The 24,140-nt window shown below is 36.1% G+C and overlaps 2 protein-coding genes across 2 annotated transcripts; both read left to right on the top strand.

Moving 5' to 3' along the window:
- The first annotated feature begins 1,153 nt into the window (after positions 1–1,153).
- On the top strand, positions 1,154–10,911 carry LOC140227958 (AH receptor-interacting protein-like). Its single transcript, XM_072308340.1, has 5 exons — positions 1,154–1,207; positions 2,783–2,907; positions 3,808–3,987; positions 4,972–5,473; positions 7,226–10,911. Exons 2-5 carry the CDS (start codon positions 2,809–2,811, stop codon positions 7,429–7,431), a joined length of 987 nt encoding a protein of 328 aa, XP_072164441.1. The 5' UTR covers positions 1,154–1,207; positions 2,783–2,808; the 3' UTR covers positions 7,432–10,911.
- A 3,902-nt stretch (positions 10,912–14,813) lies between these two features.
- Positions 14,814–22,387, top strand: LOC140227020 (probable thiopurine S-methyltransferase). The gene is made up of 8 exons (XM_072307453.1): positions 14,814–14,959; positions 15,397–15,489; positions 16,350–16,482; positions 17,121–17,173; positions 18,621–18,695; positions 19,397–19,476; positions 19,906–20,043; positions 21,293–22,387. The coding sequence occupies exons 1-8, from the start codon at positions 14,829–14,831 to the stop codon at positions 21,400–21,402; spliced, it is 813 nt and encodes a 270-aa protein (XP_072163554.1). The 5' UTR covers positions 14,814–14,828; the 3' UTR covers positions 21,403–22,387.
- The last annotated feature ends 1,753 nt before the right edge of the window (positions 22,388–24,140 follow it).

Genomic DNA, 24,140 nt, shown 5'->3' with positions numbered 1-24,140 from the left:
TTATGTCACGTCGACCTTTTCACGTCATTTATCAGAAAAGTTGGTGGGTTCGAAGATCATCTGGAATTCCTCTTGCTTATTTGCTACAGTTTGATGAAAATCGATATGTCAAAGACATACTATTTCTTTTTAGTTCCATTATGTAAACGTGTATAAGAGGCAATTTCAACGCGTGTGGATGTAAACGTAAAGCTTTCCTTACTTCTTTTCCACAGAAATATGACGTTATTCACAAAAACGGAAGTATTAATAATCATTCGCAGATACCAACAAAGTATAAATCTGCAACAGCCATAACATTGGTGTATTGGATAGCGTGACTGAGACCCATTTATCACACAATGTTTGTCCATTGCTATCATTAAGGAGGTTTATTTCAGGGAATAGGTGTGGAGATCAGGAAAAAGCTCGAAACTCAAAGCCTTTTTTCCGTCTTTCTTTCTCTCTGTCTTTCTTTCTTTCTTTTTAATTTCCTTTCCGATATTTGAATGAAAAAGCTACAGGCTGCTTATGACTTCTTTCAATATTATAAGATCCGGAATTTGCTATTATTTGCCTCTGCTCGGCACATGCAATGCCTTTAGTATTAATTTTCTGGTCGAGATTTGCTAGAAGAAAGAAAATGATTTGCCTGCCTACATTTCAAACAAGGCAATCAGAACATAAAGGGGCTCTACGGGCTTGGTGTACATTGCATGTAACAGTGAACTATAGGTACAGGCATATCTAAACACGTATCAGTGCTTTTCGAAATTAGCTTAGACAAAGCCTGGAATGTATGTGACACAACACAATATTTGCTGAAAGATCTTATCAGCGAACTATGGAGTCGAGACTAAAATGGCCAACCGCGAGATAGCTCGGAAAACGTAGACATTTCGATATCAAGCTACGAGAACACCATCAAAAGTGTACGAATAGCAAGAGGAATTCACTAGGAATGGACAAGTACTGTAGAATTTCGTTGTTATGTAAACAGAAATACTGAGTGCTTGCATTATTTCGTCACAGATATTGACATGTAGCTACGTCGAGTTTAATACGCGCAGCGCGTCTGCAGTAGCATTGATTATGACGAAATACTGAGCGAGCGCATTTCTTAGGTCATTAATATGGAAGAGATTGTTGGCACCAAAATAACTGAAGAAGATTTAATACCATCCAAAACAACCCTCTGACTTCTTCACGTCATTTATCAGAAAAGTTGGTGGGTTCGAAGATCATCTGGAATTTCTCTTGCTTATTTGCTACAGTTTGATGAAAATCGATATGTTAAAGACATACTATTTCTTTTTAGTTCCATTATACTTGTAAACGTGTATAAGAGGCAATTTCAACGCGTATGGATGTAAAACGACATTTGCATTGTCGAAATTACCCCTTTTGAGTTATTCGCAAATCATTATTACGATGTGATACAAGGACAAATCAATCATGATGGGCAATAGATAATATGTCTTCACTTTTACTGCTCTCATCACATAAGTAGAAAACCTGCGTTAGCATTTTCACCTTAATCCTTGCCCCCACTCCATTTTGATTGATTGACTTAATACAGAGAATAAACGTGATGTTAATATTGTACTTTGATCAAGTTCGCTTGTATATTGATAAAACAATATCAGAAACAAATTCCCCCATCCTTCAAATTTACGGATGGACCACGCCTTGCCTTTGTCTACTACCTCTCGGATCCTGCCTGTTAGCTTGCAGAAAGATCTCGACTCAGCTAGCTCCCAGGCAGTGCCGTATTTACGGCACTGCTCCCAGGCGTTGCGTAGCGCCCTCTGTAATAGATCTCGACCCGATCTCTCTCCCTCGAAGGTTTGTTGTGATTATTGTCCTTTTACCATGCTTTATATGTGAACTTTGGTAGTCGGAAAGAAGTTTTCATGGGATTTTGATGTGATTCTTAATTGATGGTGTTTATATTTGTCAGTTAAAGCTAGTGCTGACGCATGATGCAGAGCTCGGAGTGTTTTAATTCGTATCATTGTAATCTGTTCAGTCCCACGTGTATCGTTTCGTGTGGGTTACTCTTTATTCACAATCACTTAGAGCTCCGGAGAGTAACGTAGAAGTGATGAAATACAGTAATGTAGCATTAAGGTTCTCTACAACTTACTAGCTCTTCCGGATCTTGGCAATGAGCTGCTGGTGCATGGTGCTAGTAGTAGTACTGCTAGGTGCTAGCTGTAACGATAGACCTATTAGTATACGATACCACAGTAGATAAATGGGCTAGACTCTAGTAATAGTACCAAGTAGGTATCTAGTTGCAATGTCTATCATATCATGATCAAAATCATCTACTGTAGGGTCCTACTAGGCTAGTATTCATGACATGTATATTGCTGTAGCTGTGTCTGTGTATGTGTGCACTTGTACTTCCTGCATGAATAACACAACAATACAAATGCAGACAATAACAAGTCCAGACATATCAAATGTCCTTTGAGAAAAGAAGAAAAAAAGAAATTTAAGTGCAGGGGCCTTCTAGGCCAGGACCCTGCATGGTTTCTTATTGTATTTTTTGTACATCTTGCAGCCATGCCCATGGCATGGCATGGAGGTAGATCATGATACAGAAATTTCTGAGCAACATATTGAACTCAAACAGATAAGTGAACCTCACTGTATCTTTACTTCACCTCATCCAAATCTGAAATCACCACTAGCTCAGACTTGGATCAGATGCGCTATTTTGTGTCTTTAGGTTAAAAAGCCAATGTATTACATGTAACAAGCTTACAACAAGAGGTATAACCACTCTTTACCACAGGCACAGCAAGCTGAAACCACTGAAAGATGGAGACAGGCCTTGGAACTGGTCTGGGTTATGGAATCAAGAAATCGATAGTGCATCCAGGGAAAGGGTCCCTTCCACTTTACCCTGATGGGACAAAGGTACGTAGATGATTTGAGAGGGGGATAGTATCAATTTTATTTCAGTCAATTAAAATCGAAGCATAAGCAAAAAGTGTTGAATTGGACAACTGTTTGGACAATCCGGGTATTTTATCCCCAATCACTTAATGTTTGGGTCATTGAAGACCTTATTAGAGAAACGGTGGTCAAAGAATAACTGACGTTTTAAGCGCAGTGAAAACAATATCGTACCCACATGACCAAGATGACTCTTAATATGTTGGGTTCCTAGCTATCGAACATTGCCGTGGACAGCTTACAAACATCAATATGGTTGTACTTACGTTATTTATCAATCTTTGTTCAAATTCAATCTCGTTTAGAAACATTCAAATGTAATCTAATTGTGATAAGTCCTAAAGCTTACGTTATTTATCAATCTTTGTTCAAATTCAATCTCGTTTAGAAACATTCAAATGTAATCTAATTGTGATAAGTCCTAAAGCCATTGAGACATTTGATGACCCAAATGAAATTTAAATTCAAATGCATGATGGTTACTTTGTCAAATGTAATTAGCATAATGATCTTGGTTTGATGGTGATGAATAGTGCCAAAACACAGTATGACTTTTTATTTTTATTTTTTATTTATTATTATTTTTTTTTAGATTGTGGTTTGTTATGCTGTCTTACATACACTACATAATACAGGGCTGCACACTAACCCATTTTTTCCACTGGTCCAACCTGTCTGTCAGACCAGTAGTACCCAGTTGTTGTTGTTGTTTTTTTTTCATTTTTACTAGTCCATTCCAAGAAAAGTTACCGGTCCAACAGTGATTTGTACTGGTCAGGGACCGTGGGACCAGTGCTAATGTGCAGCATTATGTAATATGTCAATTCCATAGTGAAAAATAAGTTATTGTTTGTGTTATAGGTCACCTTTCACTACAAGTGCAGTAAGTGTGACGAAGATGGGACAGTCATTGAGGACACAAAGAAGGTCAACAAACCCATGGAGATGCTCACAGGGAAATCCTTCAAGTTTGAGGTGTGGGAGAACGCTCTGAAGACGATGCGGCGTGATGAAGTTGCAGAATTCTTGGTAGATCCTGAGGTGCGTTTATCTCTAGTTAGACAGAAAGCTGCATACCATAATTCTCATTCTCTCTGTCTCTCTCTCTCTCTGTCTCTCTCCCTCTCTGTCATGTATTTGTATTTGTGTGTGTGTGTTTATGTATTTCAAACAAAATTTAACACTATCGATGTATGATTTTTAGTTTGATTTTTGATCAAAGTTATCTACTTTCATTAATTTTGGTTTTTAGATCCATCTTTATATTACTGCTGCAGCAATTTTGTGCCACAATTCCATTTCTTGTTTATTTGACACGTTGGTAGGCAATGCACAATTTCACTGGAAGTGCAATTTATCTGATGGCACAAGCCGTGCTCTGAAACACTGTAGAATCTTTAATGTCTCAAGGTAACGAATGGATGATTATACTACATGAGGATTAACTTCAGTGGGAAAGTTGTGTTCAAGAAATGCAACCATGTTGAAACAGTGAATCAATGAAAATCAAAGATACTTCAGAAAATTAAGAAAAAAAAATAAGGGTGTATTACAATAGTTGCCGTAGTCCCCTGACCATTTTAATTTAATGGGATGTCTTACTACTTCGTGCATAAGCCAATTAACAGATTCAGAGCTTGAAATAAATTTCTTATGATACGGCTGATTTTGGTTCAATTTCGACCTCATCAGTTGATTTGATAAACTTCATTAGACATTAGTGCTTATGGGAAGAAATGACTGTTGGCCTAATTTGACTTTTGAAAAAAAAAAAAAAATCACTAGATGTATGCCTTTATTTGAATTCACTAGATGTATGCCTTTATTTGAATTTTACATTAAAGTAGCAGATGGAGTAATGTCTCTTGTAAAAGAAATTCATTTGCGGGGTAGGTATAATCCAAGGAGAATGTACTGTAGCTGATTAAATCTCTTAAGTCCCTGTGCAATTTCTTGAGGCTTCAACTTGGGTGTCAATCCTTGTGAAAAAAAACTTGTGAAATGCCCATATCATCTGTCCTGCAGCATTTGACATCATACCCACCAGTGGAAGCCAAGCTGCGTGACTTCAGGCACGGCAAGAAGATAACGGAGGAGAGGCATTGCTGTGGCATGGCGCAGGTCAACAAGTCTGGCCTGGGCTACGAGGACCTGGATGCCCTCATGAACAAGCCTGAGCCCCTGAAGTTCACCATGGAGATCGTCAGCATCGAGGAGCCCGGGCAGCATCGCCTGGAGGCCTGGGCTATGAACGACGAGCAGAAGCGGGCTGTACTTCCACAGCTGCGAGAGGAGGGCAACCGACTGTACAAGGAGGGCGACTACGTGAGGGCGGCAGAGAAGTATGCCGAGGCCCTGGGTTGCCTGGAGAACCTGCTGCTGCATGAGAAGCCCAACAGTGCAGAGTGGCTAGAGCTCGATGGAGAAAAGATCCCGTTCCTCCTCAACTTTGCCCAGTGTAAACTCTATCTCAAGGAGTATTACCAGGTCATCGAGCACACCACCACAGTCTTGGAGAAGGATGAAGGTGAGATGTGTTTCTCTTACTCTGCCGGTTCATGACAGTCATGCTGTAGATCTGCAAACTTTGTTCTAAATGGATACATGTTGTGGTATTGGTACTTTTAACAACTTACAACGTTTATTTTATTATAGTTTTTTCTTTGAATGAGTTTGAAAGCACATGGATCTCTTAACCCTATTCTAACTGGGCTATTTGAGACCAAGTTTTTACTGAGGGGGGGTCAATTTGACCCCCCCCCCCCTTCAGATCTCGGCCGCCGATCGTGTGATCGCAACGAAATTTTGCCTGAAGATAGAGCTGGATGTCAACTACAAGATAACATGGTCATACAATAGAAAAATATTGCCTTTCTATTTTTAATAAATTGATTATGCAAATTTCTGCATGAAATCATATTTTCACCTATAACTCCATTAAAAAGACTGGAGGATTGCTAAATTTTTGTGTCAGAATTCCTCAAGACACATCAAACAATTTTCTTGTAAAAAAATAGCACAATCGAAATCAATTTCTTTTGTTTTTATTGTTTTGTTAATTTCTTATGTATTTTATTGTTTTTTCGACCTTTTGTTTTTCTATTGTTTTTTGCCAAAATTTGTTGCAGGCACTCTTTCAGGCTTATCTACACTAGAATTGATTAATTTCAATAGTTAAAAGTTGAAATAATCTAATTTATATCAATTTAACCAAAAAACACAATTTGCATTGGATTTGCACACGATATCATGAATTTGAGCTGTTTTTTGGTTGACATGCATATGCAAAACATTACATAACTTCAAACCGGTGTACCCGAACGTCGCAAATTTGGTCTCAAAATATGCGGGAGACTTCAATGAAAAAAGTCGTGAAACGACGCGGCAAAATCTTTGCGCGTTGCAAAATTGTGGCGCGAAACATCGAAGGGGGGGTCAATTTGACCCCCCCCCCCCCAGTTAGAATAGGGTTAAAGGAGACCTCTGGATGATTTCAGACTTTTACATGTGAGTATTATAAATTAGTTATACTGGGTACACAGTTTCAGAATTTAGAATGATTTGGATGAGAAATAATGTTTTCAAATATCCTAACAAATTGTAATGAAAAAGCATGATGACATGGCAGCCTCACGAATGCATGACTTTGGGCTCAAGCGAGCAGAACAGAAGAAGAAGGCATGCATAGATCCTACACAAGTGAACTTGTTAAGCGAGTTGTATTGTAATGGACTTTCACTGCTACATTACTGAAATATGTGAGCCTCTTATGTCATCATCATTGTTCAGTGTAATTTGTTTAAGGTTTTAGAGTATTGGTTTCTCTGCTCTAGGACCACAATAAATTCCATAAATCTATACATGGAGCCGTCAATTTGTGCACTACATGATTTGAAATTATGAAAACTGTCTGGAATGCCCCTTCAAGTATCTGTCATAATCAGATCTGTAATGCAATAATAATAGTAATAATAGTAATAATGATAATAATAATAATAATAATAATAATAATAATAATAATAATAATAATAATAATAAGAATAAGAATAAGAATAAGAATAAGAATAATGATAAGAAGAATAAGAATAAGAATAAGAATAATAATAATAATAAGAAGAAGAAAAAGAAGAAGAAGAAGAAGAAGAAGAAGAAGAAGAAGCAAATTGGAAAACAATACTTTGCCTGTAAGTGTGAATGTTGAACACAAGCTAATGGATGTAATGCTCAACTTTGATTGATGTTAAATTTTATACTGATACATTTTCCCATTCAATCTCAGACAATGTGAAGGCACTGTATAGAAGAGCCAAGGCACATGCAGCGTGCTGGAACTTCTTCGAGGCCAGGAAGGATTTCACGAAGGCCGCCAAACTAGACCCAAAGCTGGGAGCCAGCGTCCGCAAGGAGCTAGCAATCATCGATGAGACTGAGAAGCAGAAGGACCTCGAAGACAAGACCAAACTGAAAAATTTGTTCAGTGAGTGAGGGCATGCTTTGCATCGCATGATGCCATCAGATTAGAAGATGAGCTACACAATAAAGCATGTATTGGCTTGTTTGCCACTTTTACTAGATCTCATGGACTAGAGAGATTTAGTCTCATTTTCAGGATAAATTTGAAATATCTTGCCAGCAGGGAGAACATGAAGAAGTCGATCTAAAAACTGCTAGACCAAGCCGTTCAGTATCAGGAAATGCATGTCTTATGGGTGTGAAGAAGTCTATTTCAACACTTGAAATGCTATGAATGTTCCTTCATCACTTTTTTTTTTTTTACTTTTGAAAAATATGAAGACTTCCATAGCATACATGTTTATAGCTGATGTAGAAAAGTGTTTTGTAGTGACTCGTGAATACCAAGCCAGAAAACTTTCGCTTGGAACTTTCTCAAACCTCTGAAGAAAACATGTACTGCCACACTAGTGAGGTACAAAAATGTGACGTGTGTACGGCATGTCTGCAGTTACATAGTTAGCTTCTGCACTGGCTTTTAAAGCAGCAAGCGGCCTGCCTCACATTTGATACTCCTTCAGACTGTCCTGCGATAGTGATGATGATGATGCTAAAGGCAATTTGGATGATAATGATTTTTTTTTCTGCTTTTACTAAGATTTTAAGATCACATGCACACTGGAAGACACTAGTGCAGTGCCTCATGTTTATTGTCAAATTAGTTGAGTGACATGCAGCCTTGTTGGTGATTGTATGCATGGATGAAGGACAAAAGACTACAGTGTACACTGTACTAGTATATCTATCGACTGGTGTGCTCTCTTTGGTATTTATATGGGTTTACATTTTTTCCCTGCATTTTCAGTTTGAGACTTAAACAATTTTATTTATTCAGAAAGTTATGACATCAAAGTAGAAAATAATGCAATTAATGCATTAAACATTCAGATGTAACATTGGTTTGATGAGTCTCTTGATATTGAATAGTAAAGGTATTTATACCACTGTAATGTACAGTCTTGTGGTAACTTTATGTGTGAAGTTGATGATGATTAATAATAATGGATTCAAATTCATGAAATTCTTTTGTCGATATGTTTTCATTGCAGCTGATTGACAAATTGCCGTACATCGATGTGAGCAAGCACTATGTTGATGTAGGGCAATTTGTCAATCAGTTGCAATAATTATAGAGTTTACCTTTTGCAATGGCTTAGACCTGAAATGTCCTGTAAGACAAAGAACTTATGACCTAATTATTTCCATTTATATGTTTACAGATCGCAAACTATTCTTTTCTGTCATTCCTCTTCACCTGCTCTCTCATCATTACTTGATGTAATCTTTGTTATCATAGTGCAATAAGATAACAAAATTATGGGCTATCCCATTATTGATACAGTTGTTTATATTCCATTGGATTTAAATAACAAATAGAATTACAACTGTATATCAACTCATATAGAAGCTGCAGAGAAGTTAATTCCTCTAACATTCATGGTTTTCACTGAGCAGAGGTTTTCCAATCTTTCCAGTTAAAGGGACTGTACAGTACTGGTTGAGGTGGGGATTCATGTTTTGAACATTCCTGTTAAAGTGAGATAATGAAAAGCCTCTTATGAGATATGAAAGAGCATGTAATTTTAAGAAGGATTCAACGTTTATTTGATGAAAATTGGTTTTCGAATGGCTGAGATATCCCAAAAAGTGCTAATAATAAAAGGCGACATGCCACAACTTTATTAGGATCTCTTTGTTTCACCTTGTTTTTGGATATCTCAGCCATTTCAAAACCGATTTTCATCGAATAAACTTTTGATACCCCTTAGAACTGCATGCTCTTTGACATCTCATAGAGTGGTTTCTGAATATCTCGCAAAATGTTAAAAGCTAAATCCTCACCTCGACCAGAACTGTACACACCCTTTAGAATTGTGCTTGTGTTTTGTATGACATTGCTGTCAAACCAACAGAGAAGTAAATTGGACAGAGATATGACTACATGTACTACACTCTGTAGTTCCATCATCATAACTCAAGATGTAAAACTCAGTTTAAAACAAAAAAGAAGATGCAAGAAAAATGCTGCATGCAATTGTATGATAGGCAATAATCACAATGTAGTCTTTTTGGAGAAATAATCATACGCATGCTGTTCAGCAAGTTAAATGAAAACAACAACATACTTTTGCTTTGACCAGCGTCACAACTTGGTGAATGCTTTGAGCACATGAAATGCGTTTTTTCTTGTTTTAACGTTCTGTAAAACTTTGTGATGTTTATGGATTGATATAAGTTTTCTCTATCCATTCCTGTTTGCCTGTCATAAGCTTCTAGTGATTTTATCTTCAGTTGCCAAATCGTGTGCTATTAGTGTAAGATACAAAAACATGTATTACAAGGGCATTCCTACTTCATCCTGTCAATATAGGTGAAAATATTGTAAAAAGCAAGCTTTGTCCATTGTATTAAAATCAGCTTGGAAATTTGTTGCATTTATGTCACTCTTGACCTTTGGCTGAATCCTTGTGTTCATGAGAAAGCTCTTCAATTAGGACACACCCCAGTTGTCTTGATGTTATACATGTACAGCTATTTGTCAACCAACCTAACCTGGAAGTACATCGATATAATTTGTGTCCGTGTCATGAACCAGTCCATTGCAAAATATTGCCAAAAAAGGATTTGCCTTGTTTGTCTCCGAAATTTCAAGAAATAATGATGCATGTGGAGATTTGATGACAAGTCTCAAATGGAGATCTGTGTCTCAGTTTTATTTGTTTAATGGTAAATGCAGTTGTGAGTGTCTGCGATACTTGTTGGTGTCAATGGAAACTGCACCAGGAGACAATTTTCCTACAGGCATATTCCTAGGGACTGAGTGAAACACCCATGAAGATCTCTAGAATGGGAAAGTAAATGTAGTTCCATGCAGATTATCCTGCTAAAATCGGATTTTTGTGTTTTCTGGCTGCTTGTTTCCCATTAGTTCCAGGTGATTTCTCCCATGAAGTAACATGTAGAAGTCCTTGGCCCTGCTGCATAAAAAGATGCAATCAAACATCAGTCAGAAATCAAACATCCAACTGGACCCCATGGAAGACCAGCTTAGTGTAGCTGAATATGGGCTATCCAGCCATCTTCACAGATGGAAAATGAACAATAACAATAAACACAAGTCAGGTACATGTATCAGCCAATCAGAATTGAGTATTAGGACACTTGGGTTTGATTTTCTGACATGTTTGATCTCAACTTTTATGCAACAGGACCGTCCCATCTGTGTGCACTGAGCACATTTGAGGTGTAATGTGTAACATGGTCCTCATTGCAATGCAAATTGTAAACATGAACAAGTATTCAGCAGTCTGAGAAGATGGAAGGTATGATATTCATTTGAGATGATATGTGTCATACGGTCTGATTTTATTATGTGCTATTTTTAATAGATGCTGTACATAATGCTGTATATTAGGCTTTGTGAAATAAACAACCAAGTATTGTTTCACTGAACCTAAATTCTTGCGCCATTTTAGTATACATGTATTGGGTAAATTTGCAGCCTTTCATGAAATAGTTTTGTTGAACCAAGTATAGGTTCAAGCTCCTTGGTTGAACAGATATTATATTCAACAACCAGTATACCAGTAATTTATATCTATACCTGTTACAAAAACAGAGAATGATGAAACAGAATAAGTGGTCAAGGAACAACCTCACATGCATGTACAGAATCATATACAATGTAATATTTCTGGAGTAAATCTTCCAAAACATATACTATGGTTTTGAAGTCTATATGAAGAGTTTGTTTGCAAAAACCGATAAGTCCATATTTGCCAAATGGAGATATTTGCGATTAAAGGTCAAGAAAAATAAAGAGAATAATAAGAAAATTTTTACTTCTTTTGACCATAACTTCAAAAATTTACCTTTATATGTAGTGACCAATATATCACTTTAAAGGTATTATTTTGTACTTTATGACAGCGACCGTACTTCAAATTCTTCAAAAATGGACTTATCGGTTTTTGCAAACAAACTCTTCATATATATATATATATATTTTTTTTTTTTCAGTATGGTGCATTTCACTTTCCATGTACCAATTTGTGTTCTCAAACAATATAGACTAGCAAGTTCAGACATGCTGTCTGTGTAAGGTATCCAAACCGACATGGTTACAAACACAGTAGAAGCTGGATGTTGGGGGGAGGGGGGGGGGGAGGGGGCAGGAGCACTCATCTTAGAGTCTTGTTGAAGACATTGTTATTGTGAGTGTGTATATGAAAATATATCATGATATATCAAGTATATATCTTGCAATTCAAAGATTTATTGGTAACCACATTTCTGATGACTGACACCAGATTTGTTCATTGGTATTTTTATTATTATTTTTTTCAAATTCATACCTTAGACATCACACCACAATTTTTTTTTTCAAACTCAATGGTTTGTGTCCTTGGCATAGATGAAAACCTGAATAAATCATATCATAATATTTATAGTTGTCATATCTATACCTTGAATGCAAATTTTGGTTTCAGTATGTTTTAAAGGAAGGATCTACCCACGTGACCACCTTTAACATAACTAGCCAATCAAAAAACAGAAGAAACTCAAAGTTCAATTTAATTTATTTCACATCACTTAGAGTGCAAAAAACATACCTATGTATGCATGTACATATTATAAAACATAACAGGGGAATATACACAAAACAATCTCGAAACACAAATACATGTAGTAGGCCTACAAGGACTAGAAAATAGTAAAACAGTAAAAATGCAGCAAATGTGAGGGAATGATGACAACAATGGAATATTTCCAATCAAGTGATTTTGTTTTGAAAAACTTTTAGGAGTGATTTCAGACATGAGAAGTCTTGAAAATCCTAACAGGCAAACTTGAAAACCAAGGGTTATTTTGAACCCAAATCCATGCAGGGCAATAATTCTGCTTCGTTGATTACAAGTTTTGAATCAAAGTTAATCTGAGGTACAATTACAAAAGAACTATATATATATATATATATATATATATATATATATATATATATATATATATATATTCAACAAAAATACACACAGTGGCAGGTCTACAGGAGGGGGTTAGGAGGTATAACCCCCTCCCCCCCCCCCCGTTCTTTCTTTTCTTTGTTGTTCTTTGTTTTCATTTGGGTTTTAGGGTTAATTGTTAAAACCTCCCTTATGTTTTTTGTTGTTTTGTTTTGTTTTGTTTGTTTTTTTTGCTTGTCAGTGGATTTAGGAGAGAAGTGGCAACAAAAAATGTGAAGACTTTTTTTCTCTTTCCTTTTTGCTTGTCATGATCCATCGTCTTTAGGTCACCCCTCCCCCCCCCCCTTAGCAAAGAGCTATAGATCTGCCCCTGATATAATTATGACACAAATAGTACTAGCATATGGTATATTTTATAATTCAAACATTACTATGCGTTTCGTAATAGCACTCATGTAGCAAGCATATAAGCAAGGTCAATCAGTTTTATGATACATTCAAAATTTCCCTACATAGAGCATTTAAGAATCATAAAATATTAATTTTGATCGTTTACTTGCAACATTTATACAGTAAAAACTTAACAAACCGCTTCCGCATACTTATGCATTATAACAATAATGTGTGAGGCGATTGTGAAGAATGTATACTAGTGTACAGTAACATTATTTGCATGTATGATCTGTGATATTGGTCACCCGGATTGGTCATCAGGATCACCATTCGTAAAAGCGCAGCCGTGCTTGATCGAACTTGAAACTGTAAATATTTGTAGTGTGCACTCTTACAAGCGCGGGAAATACGTCCCTTATTTGTGTGCTGTGTGTGCCCAAGCACGATTTCATTATGCACTTGTTATAATCTGCTTTTGTGTGTTCATGTGATGGATGTCCATATTTATAGCACCGAACAGATCAGTGAACGTACCGTGCACAGCACAACCCAACCATCACAACCTCGTGTAGTGGACTTGACTAGAAGGCTGTGGTAGGTATGAGCGGAGTGTGCATATACAAAGTCAATGGGCATTGCGTTGCCATGTCTTTTCAAAGATTGTGTGTGTGACTGTGAATGATTAGACTGTCCGTGTAGCTCTGATGATTGCGATGAGTAATACTGTGTGTGTACATATCAAATCATTTATATACTGCGCTCTAATTGAGAGTGTAGTTAAAAGATTAAAGCTTGATAACTTACATTGTATTTCACTGGTACATATAATTGTATACAATAATATATTTCAGTACGTTCAAAAATAATGACAGGAAATGCGCAGATTCGTTGCCAAGTTCAAAGACTAGGTAGATGCTTAAAGTGCTAGAATAATGTTCTGCATGCTAAGTAATGATGGTTATAAGTTTTTGATACTGAATTCTGATGCGCGAACCGACTCGATTGTCACATTGTGTCCTCCAGCAGAAGAGCAATACTTAGTGCTTCGAATTAAGGTCAAAGGTGGAGAAGCTATAGGGTTCCCTTGAAAAAAAAAAAAAATCCCCTGTGGTTATACCAGGGAAGCAGAAATACCTGGTAAAAGGAATTGCACGCGTAAAGATTGTACCTTGCTACCACCGGGGTCGGGATGAGGAGAGGGGTAAGAGGTTACACCCACCCCCCCCCCCCCCCGACCTAGGCTACACGCTAGAACAAAACAAAACGATAAAAATAATTTTAAAGCCAAAATTGACTTTAGAAGGCTCTGCCCGTCGAAATGGAAAGGGGTAAGGGGATGTGGGAAGGATTGATCCCTGACCTAACCGAACCGGACGAGCCTTCCCTGTCCCTCCCCCCCCCCCCACACACACACGTACACACTATAATGATGATGATAATAGTAATAATGATAATAATGATAATAATACACTTTTCCCGGCTCATGTAGCATAAAGACATTCTTATTTGTCCATGCAAGACGCTCCGACAGTCAGTAAAACCTTGAACTTTTAGTAAAAATTTATAGACTCGTGTTTCCTCCTCTGAAAATTGATGGAAGAATTTATCATTTGTGTAGGGTCTACGCTATACACTAGAGGATGCATGCACAGAGTTCATTGAATCGTTTTCCCCTGAAAGTTTAGCATACATATCAGAAAGGTATTTTCTGACCAATAGAGCTTTTATCACTAGTGGTGTTCCTCTATAAACAAAGAAGTGTAACTTAACAAAATGCATCACGTAAAGGGGTTCATGTATGTCTACATATAATTTACCTACTAGTATATTCTTCTTTATATTCACTTTATATGCTGTCATTACCGACGATTTATTTTTCGCCTTTCCCTTATTGATCAACGACAACGACATGCTCATGTACATGTGTCTCCTCTGCGAAAGAAAGAATTTACGATTGTATATATTACATTCTGATAATGACATATCTGTCTCGTAGAGACTGGGTCAAAAGACAAAATGGCGCAGAGTGGAGAACACGAACATGATCACGAAGAACATATCGTAGGAGGGCGCAATGCAGTTGAAAAACAGTGGCAGGATGCGTGGTACGAGGGAGACTGTAAGAACGCAAACAGAGATGTCAGCAAGTAAGTCCGTATAAATTGCGGTATGACTCTTTAAACTAAATGTCACCTTTTTGCAACATTAAGCATTTTCAAAGGTAGTGAACATGAAAAAGTATTTCGGATTTGAGCTAAATCTGGGTAATGTTTTGAAATATTTGACATGAACAATGTCTGCAATCCAGCTTCAAAATTATATTTTCTTCGGATATTCGCGCGAAATCATAAGCTTCAGCTTATTTACTATAACACTGTGACTATAATTTAAAATTAATTTATAATCATTTTCTCAGTCAGCTGTCAGTCATGTCTTAATAGAGTAATATAAACTATACCTTAATCTATTACAATCATTCAGATAGAGTCATAAAATAAAACCCAAGATTACAATCGATAATCAAACAGTGAAAACACGTAACTTTCGTAAATCTTGTCTATATATGAATCAATCTCATCCGCAGATGGTTAAAGGAACATATCGGCAAGTTGACTGATGGAAAGTCTAATCTTCGCATCTTTGTCCCCATGTGTGGAGCTGCTAGGGACCTACACTGGTAATGATATCGTGTATATATATTCCTCAAAAGTTATTCGTCCCTTTCAGACCGCCAGTCATGTTCTCTACATGATCCATTGAATGTTCTTTGAAGTCTTCATACTTTTCCAGCTCCGTCCGTGGGATGTAAACTTTGCTAAAGAGTGTATGTCTACAAGCTACACCCATACGCCAGCTCACTCTTTAAACATCCCCTCTCGCTTCTTTATTCTCGCTCTATATGCATATCGAAAATCAAACTTTGTAGATTGATTTTCATGTTTTCCCCAAATGCACTGTGTATATAGGCCTACTGCTAGCCAACGAAATGCCCTAATAAGCCACAGACAGTGCTACACCTGCGTCATCTCGCTGTTGTTCACTGATTTCGTGAATAGATGAACTTTGCTCCATGCATAGATTGTCCAAATAGTAATGACGCGACCTGAACGTTTCTCTCTTTTCTTTGCATTCCCATTCAAATGAATGGAATGGTCTCCAAAGACTAAGTTGTTCAACAAAAAGCATCGTTACGTCCTAAAGCCATTCTGATGTTTTGTTGCTGTTGTTGTTTGTCACTTTTCTGTCTGTTCTGATTTTTTGGGGGGCATGGTGTGGGTGTAAACCAATAAAAGATATGTGGTGTGAAAATGATATACTATATTACTGCAAGTATTTTTTCCTATGGAAAATTAATATATATTATATTATATATATATATATATATATATATATATATATATATATATATATATATATATTGTAACTATGATATACCTCTCAGGAGGATACCGGTATATTTTGTCCTCGATTTACTCAATGCAATGTCCACCAATATACCTCCATTCACAAAAATGCGTGTTTTGTCGAAACTTCTAGGTTACTGGAGCAAGGTCACGTGGTGATTGGTGTGGAGCTGGTAGACAAGGCTCTCACAATGTTTCTGGAAAGGCATGGAATCAAATACACGGAGAGCAGCGTTCCTTCCATTCCTGGTGGAAAATGCTACAAGGTGAAATTCAAATAAAAATGACTTTAATGATGCCAACGTGTGTGTTAGACAGTCAGTTGTCTAGTTTTGTTAGTCTGATCGAGTGATTTGCTGCTAAAGTTTAAGATAGATCTTTTCTTTTTTTCTTCCTTTCACTTTAAATATCTGTCCGCACGTATTGACTCCTGAGTATTATGTAGTATTAGTGCATGTGTATACTTGCCATGAGTCTTTACAGTGGTTCCTAGTCCAGTTATTTGCCTCATATTTCAAGTAATTATTTTATAGTTTAACTATACATTTTCTCATGTTAGTAATTCTTGTGGAAGGGTTTTGTCATCAGTTTTCTTTTTTGTTTTCTCAATCTCAGCATTTAGAATGGTTAAATGGGATATGTTGGGAAACAGAAAGATATATATATATATATTTACATACATTATATACAGAGAGAGAGAGAGAGAGACTGAAAACAGTCATGTTTACATTAGGAGAAACTAAGGTAACCTGGTAGACGAGAAAAAAAAATGATAGCTTCGAAAATTAGCTTCGAGGAGGCTGGAAAATCTTGTTCATGTAAAGCCTAACTCTCGCTACGAAGAATTGACTAGCAAACAGATTGTTGAATTTTGACGTGAATTCCTCTTCTGTTTTGACTCTAGAGTGACGATGGCAAACTGACCCTGTACAAGTGCAACATTTTTGATCTGGACACGTGAGTTGTACATTTCTTGTCAGTATGTTAACGTGCTTCCCAAGTTTTCAGTGTTTCAAGTAACATCACGTTTAGACGGAAAATTGTACCGTCAGGCCTGATATCCGAGTCACGAAAACTTTTCTAGCGTTTACTTAAACTAAGAATCAAGACGGCTAATTTCTGCAGTGTAAGAAGATGAGGCCTAAATTTCTAAATTTCAGTGTTATATCGAAGCACAGCTAGTTCCTTATAGGCCTACACTCTAAATACGTTTGTGAAATCGGAAACGATATCCATTTCATAAGTAAGCATCAAAGTTAAGCCTACTGTTTATCAATGGCTCACTCTGTTACACTAGATTCTTAATTGTTACCAAAATGCATGTTAAACGCTTGAAATCAGTTACATTTTCTCGCTTTACTGTTTTTGTACCTTTGCTATCCCAGGAGAATAGAAAACTTCATGTATTACATTGACCCAGACAGCTTTTTTAAATGAAGCCCACGCTAATGACTTATTCTTCAAGCATGATTTATTGTCCAGGAACCGTTTGTGGCACTGTGATATCACCGATGTGCTATGATAGATATACAAACTTTGAATAATGAATATCGATATGCATTATAAAAATATGCATGTTTTTTAATACATATCTCTCTTTTTTCTGTCTTGTTTGATTTTTATTTGCTTTGTTTTCTTCTTTCTTAATTTTATCTCTGTACTTTCAAAGACAAAATATAATCATACATAACATGACATACATTGGATACATATCTGAAAACAGTTACAGTTTGTTAATCCGAATGTTCATTATTCCGAAGGCTCGTTAGTCCAAAGGTCCGTTCATCCTAAAATGAAAAAAAATAAATAAAAGGTCCATTACTGCGAAGGTTCATTAATCCAAAAACGAAATACGGTTCGTAATTCCAGAGGTTCACTTGTACGCATATTCTTTTTTTTTTCCGAATCAAGGAACCTTATTTCATTTTCAGATTAGTAAACCTTCGGAATAGCATATCCTATTTCATTGTCAGATTATCTAACATCTAGGTATAGGAAATATGTATGTTTCGGAATAAGGAACCTGAATAGAAGGTACCATAAATAATACAGTGTTACAATTCAACAAAAATAATAGGCCATTATATTATGTATGCCTTAAAGGTATAATATTAATAACATTGCTCACTAATCTCTTAGAAATAGGCATTGCCAAACGCGGGGGACTGCAAGCAGTTGCTTAATTGATTTCAATGGTGGGCCTGAAAAGTAAAATGTATAGGCTTTAAGCAAATAAGTAAAAAAAAAAAAAAAGACGAGAAAAAGGAGGAAAAGTACGTGAAAAGAAAAAAAGAGAGTGCGAGTGCGAGCGGGAGTGGTTACAGAGTGCATTTTCGTACTTGCGTGTATGTATTACATATTATGTATAAATATTCACATGTTTCTGTCTAATCATTACGTGCAGGAATCTAATAGGAAAGGTTGATGGGATGTGGGAATCTGGGGCAATGACTGACATACCTCCACAGGAAAGAGTCAGGTAGGTTTCTTGTCATGTCATTTCTGACTATAATACTCCTTGTAGCCCTCAGTAGTCAGTATAGTAAGCAGGTTGAAGGGTGATAACGTCAAACAAGTGATATACATTTAACACGACATTCAATCATGCTGCCTTGGAAATATTTAACTTAAAACACTTACCTTGGAAGACACAGCTATCTTGCTAAATGATGATGCCGAAATGATAGCACATTGTCCAATGGATTTTCCTTTGCTATATGAACGTAGTCATTGTGCTGTTCTAGCTGCAACTGCAGTATACTTTGCTTTTAACATTGCTTTACTTTGTCGAATACAAATTCGTTCCCGTTTTCCAAATTATCATGATAAGATAGAAGAATATCTTCATAGAGATGACCAGAGACTTCCGCTCTTATGCAACAGTAAAACAAAAGCGGACAATCTCTTTTTTATGATTCCATTTTAGATTTTCTGGTCCAAAAAGAGGAGAGATGCATAATGTTATCACAGCTCCTGCAGCTGGAATTTCGTTCCAAAATGTCGGTAGAAGAGGAAGACTAATAGGGAAAGAAATTAAGAAATTGATTTACTGTTGTAATATACTTGTATGTCTCTATTGTAGTAGATTAAAGTCTTTGTTGTCCCAATATGGGAAGACTCTACAAAGTTGTGTTTGTCTTTATAAGGATATCTGCCATGTTTGTTTCTGTGTTATTCCAGATATGGAGAAGTGCTCTTGTCTCTTCTATCTCCTGGGGGTAGAATTCTGGCAGAAACTTTCACCTTTGGAGAGACAGAAGGTGGGGGAAAACCTTTATACAGCCAAGAGTATCGTACAAATCATATTCGTCATTCAGAAAAGTTCACTTTAAATAGATACACGTAATTTGTAACGTGTCAGCAGTTTATATGTCATTAATGCCATCAACCATTTGCTTCAAAAATGTATTATATGAATGGCTGCCTGCACATTATATACATTTATATCATCGCATTTTGAAGGATTATTTGCTACCGTCATGTGCTGATTTTCAGGTGCCCATGAAGGCATACACAATTTCCTCAATTCACATGTGGTTTTCAAAACGTGCGTTTTCTTCTTTTTTTTTCACATGAGAAAACCAAATCTCGAATTCTGTGATGAATTTGAGAGAGCACTGTATATTACGAAGATAACATCTTCTAGTGCAATGAATATGATATCCTTCGTCTGCCCTTTGTCATTACAGATGCGGAAGGAGGCTCAGCAGGTCATGATGATCATGGACACGGTCACCATGACAACCAGGGACATGGGCATGGTCACGATACGGAGGAGGAGTTTCCTTGCCGTCCCGTGGAGATGGTAGACTTTGAGAGGATGTATGGTGAGAAACCACTGGCAAATTCACGTGTAGCACTATGTGTCAATATTGTGTCGATTGTAACCCTTCGATGCACACGATCGGTGTACGGCGATAGTAAAGGAAATGCACAAACTGAATGCCAAACAAATCATTATAAGACCGTGGAAACATAATTATAAAGCTCATTCTGAGTTTCAATAATGTAGATTGTATAAGCCTAATGAGTGAACACGTATTGGACTCTTTCAGATCCAAACCATAAATCAAGTGCCTAGCTATCATATAGGTAAAGTCAACAAAAGGTCAACGTAATGGTGTGTTTCAGTGAAATATCGTCATTGAATATCTTGTGTTTACGTATCTCTCAGACCATAAATCTAATAATGTGAGTTGTTTATGAAAAAAAAAGTAATCATAGAACGAGTCTATTAAAATTTTAGATTTTTTGTACCACTGTTTATCATTACACACTATTTAAACCTCAAAATTTATAACACTTACCGTTATAACGCCCGTGCACGAACTATCATTACCACGATTACGTGCCTATATGTATATATATATATATATATATATATATATATATACATGTATATATCCTGAGTTTGTATAAAACATTATGCAAGCTTGGATCTGTGAACGATGTTAACAGATCAGGTGCCATTGCTGTCTCTATAAATCTATAAAGACTAAAATAACACTTACGTCTTGATTGAGAGTCAGTATGATTGTCTAGGCAAAGACTTCAATAATTTCTCTTCAGTAAAAACAGAAAATATCAACATCACGCTTTCCAATGAAAAGAAATTACGAGGCAAGTGATACCAACAAATTGCTTCTTAATTATACATTGTACCATTAACTATAAATTATAATTTTGCCCATTTGTCTCACTCCCTTATAGTTGTTTTTAGTATGTCTGGGTCCCTTTCTTTTGGATGTTCTTGTCCTTGTTGTTATTCATTGCAAATCTGTGTGTGTGTTTTTTTAATGCGATCTATAATGACGTACAGCTTCTTTAACATAGTAAACTTTTTTTTTTTTTTAAATAGGATCAGCCTCGAAAGGCCAATGGCTTACTGCTGATTTCCACCACCATTACTCAAATTATCATTATGTCAATCTAAATCACACACTTTTTAATTATGACTATGTACTTATACCTGAAATAATTTTGGTTTGTATATGTATATTTTGATTGATTGTCTCTGTGTATGTTTTTAACTGAACTTGTAGAAATAAACTTGAAATGAATTGTTTGTTTTAACAGGAAAGACATGTAAGATTGAGATGATAGCCGAAGAAGACAGCGATGAGGCTGAAGATTGGGGTCCAAACTGGTGGTTCAAAAACAGGCTCCATCTCGTCGTCCGTAACTGAATTGAATTGTATGCAAGACTTTGTATGGCATGCATGATGGCTTCTTTTTTTTTCAATTATTTCAACCCATACATGTTTTTTATTGTACAAACACGATTAGCGCTTACTTTTAATGCTTTGTATTACTGGTTGGGTCGTAATTTGTATTCAAGGGGAAATTGTTAGCAAAGAAAGATGTATTTTACAGAATAATTACGATTCTTCAACATTGTAGGTGTAGTTGAAAGAAAAGTAGTACTTTTTTTTCTAACGCATTGGACAAAATTGAATGAGAGTTTTCGTTATATGTGTGTAAGTTCAGCTGTACAACTGAGTCACTTACAATGATACTAATCAAAATAATTATTGTTCAATTCAGGGAATGCCGTAAGCAACATTGGTAGCGATGACAGTGGTTATTACTTATTGGTATTATGCTGTGATCATCAGTAAACATTTTTTTTTTTAGTATGGTATCGTTTACATTTGTCTTTCAATTTAGGATTGTATAAACAAATTTGATTTCTTTTTTGATTTGATAAACTCATCTCCTATGTTATAGAGATTGAACTCGCAATGCGGATGTTCCTGTAAGGTGTAAACCTTCTTGAAAAGGCTCACAAGATAGACAGTTTTTTTTTTTTTTTTTAAAGGAGAAATAGTAATAACAAATTAAAATCTAACGAGAAAGTTGGATGATTTGGTTGGATGTCGACATTGATGACCAATGAATGACCATTATTATCAATGTAATATATAGGTACCTACAAAAATGACTGCAACAAACCAATAGGAATTACTGCAAACAGTGTAGCAGAAAACTGTTTTTGAAGCAGACTGGCTAATGATTATGGAAAGGCAGCACTCTCTGTAACTTCTCCGTACAGACGTAGGGAAGTGTTTGTGTTTTTCTGATGGCAGACAAAGAAGAAAAGTAACGATCACTAGTACCAAAAATAAAATCTTTCTTCGCAGTAATTCTGACTAAGATGGAATGTCACACTTACTTGAACCTATGCGTCTGTGTGCCTTTGTGTTTGTTTGTAGATTTTTTTATTGTTGTCCTGTATTGTGTAGTACATTTCTGAAATTAATCAGACATTGTTCAACGCTTATATCGATTCTCTTGCAAAGTACGACACCAAACAAACGAAAGAAGTTTAAAGGGATCGTATACTTTTGGTTGACACCTAATTTCAGGTTTCTAATATTTTTTGGTGAGATAATGAGAAACCTCTTATGAAATATGAAAGAGCATGTAATTCTATGAGGAATAACGTTTATTTGATGAAAATTGGTTTTGAAATGGCTGAGATATCCAAAAAAGAGCGATTCTAATAAAGTGTGGGACCCACACTTTATTACGATCGCTTTGTTGTACTTTGTTTTTGGATGTTTTAGTCATTCCAAACCCGATTTTCATCAAATAAACTGTGAATTCCTCTTAAAATGGTATGCTTTGTAGTATATCATAAGTGTTTTCTTGGTATCTCGCAAAAAGTTAGAAGCCCAATTTTCATCTCCACCAATATTGTACCATCCCTTTAAACCTCGTGGAATGAGCTTGAATATGAAATCTTTCATACCTTTGCATAAAATTATTATAGCTTGCCAGTATGTGCCAGTGAAATAAATCATCACTTAATACATTGCATCTGACTTCATATTCAATTGCGTGATGTCTTTTGAAGCATTATTTTTCGCTCTGAAGACTGTACATTATGTGCAGGGACATCGACTCTTTCAACGTTTAGGAGAAATTTTGTGAGGGGACACATTGAATTTTAAGTGGTATAAAATTTTCGCAGAAACATGAGTTACATTACAGTATTGTTAATAATCACAAATGAGGCAATAATGTCATTTCCTGACACTTCTCCCATTTTAAATCATCATGGTAAATTCAGTTTTTGTTGATTATTTGGCAAATTTGACTATCTTTCAACTGAACTGAAACATAGAGAAAATATGAATACATGAGTTATTGTTAGAATATTTGTAAATGGATAATTTGATCAGAAATATATTACCACGTTTTCTTTAGATATTTATTGTTTGAAAATAAGTGAATTGTCAACGTTTTGTACAAGTTAATGGGAAATTTTGAGTGAAGCTCAGGTCCTTGTTCACAGTGATTTTGATAAAATCCATTAAACACCACAGTTGGGTTTCATTAAAATTGTAAAGGGAGTTGTGAAATTCTATAAACTTTTATATGTATTAATTTTCATCAATCAACTACAGCTGTACCTTGTTACAATCATCGATATACCAAGTGCAGATGAAGAGATGAGTCTAAAATTACCCTCAGTGTACAATGGCACACAAAATATTCAAAGTGACATTTCTGTTTTAAAATCAAACAAAAGAAAATGTAGGTTGTTTTCACATAAGAAAGATGTGTAGCTCCGATAACTTCACTCATCATGGTTATGTCAATGGATTTTAACTGCATTGTCTTCAACCAAAAATGTTATACAAAATGAATTTTCAGGGAATATTCAGGGAATGTTAATGGTCAAATCAGTTACAACTGGTTATTTTGAAGGTTCGCTGTTTCGTAGATTCCCTGTTCCGAAGGTTTGTTTGTTTGTTGGTTGGTTTGTTCATGTCCATCTGAGAAGATGGCTGGATAGCCCATATTCAGCTACGCTAAGCTGGTCTTCCATGGGGTCCAGTTGGTTGTCAGGTGGGACCACTTCACCGGCGAAACACCCTGCGCTTTGCGATGAGTGACTGATATCTGTCACCTCTTGATT

The sequence above is a fragment of the Diadema setosum genome, chromosome 4 (genome assembly GCF_964275005.1).
Source record: "Diadema setosum chromosome 4, eeDiaSeto1, whole genome shotgun sequence".
Classification (NCBI taxonomy): Eukaryota; Metazoa; Echinodermata; class Echinoidea; order Diadematoida; family Diadematidae; genus Diadema; species Diadema setosum.
Note: the sequence above shows the minus strand (reverse complement) of the source record. Positions and strands in the feature narration are given on the sequence as shown.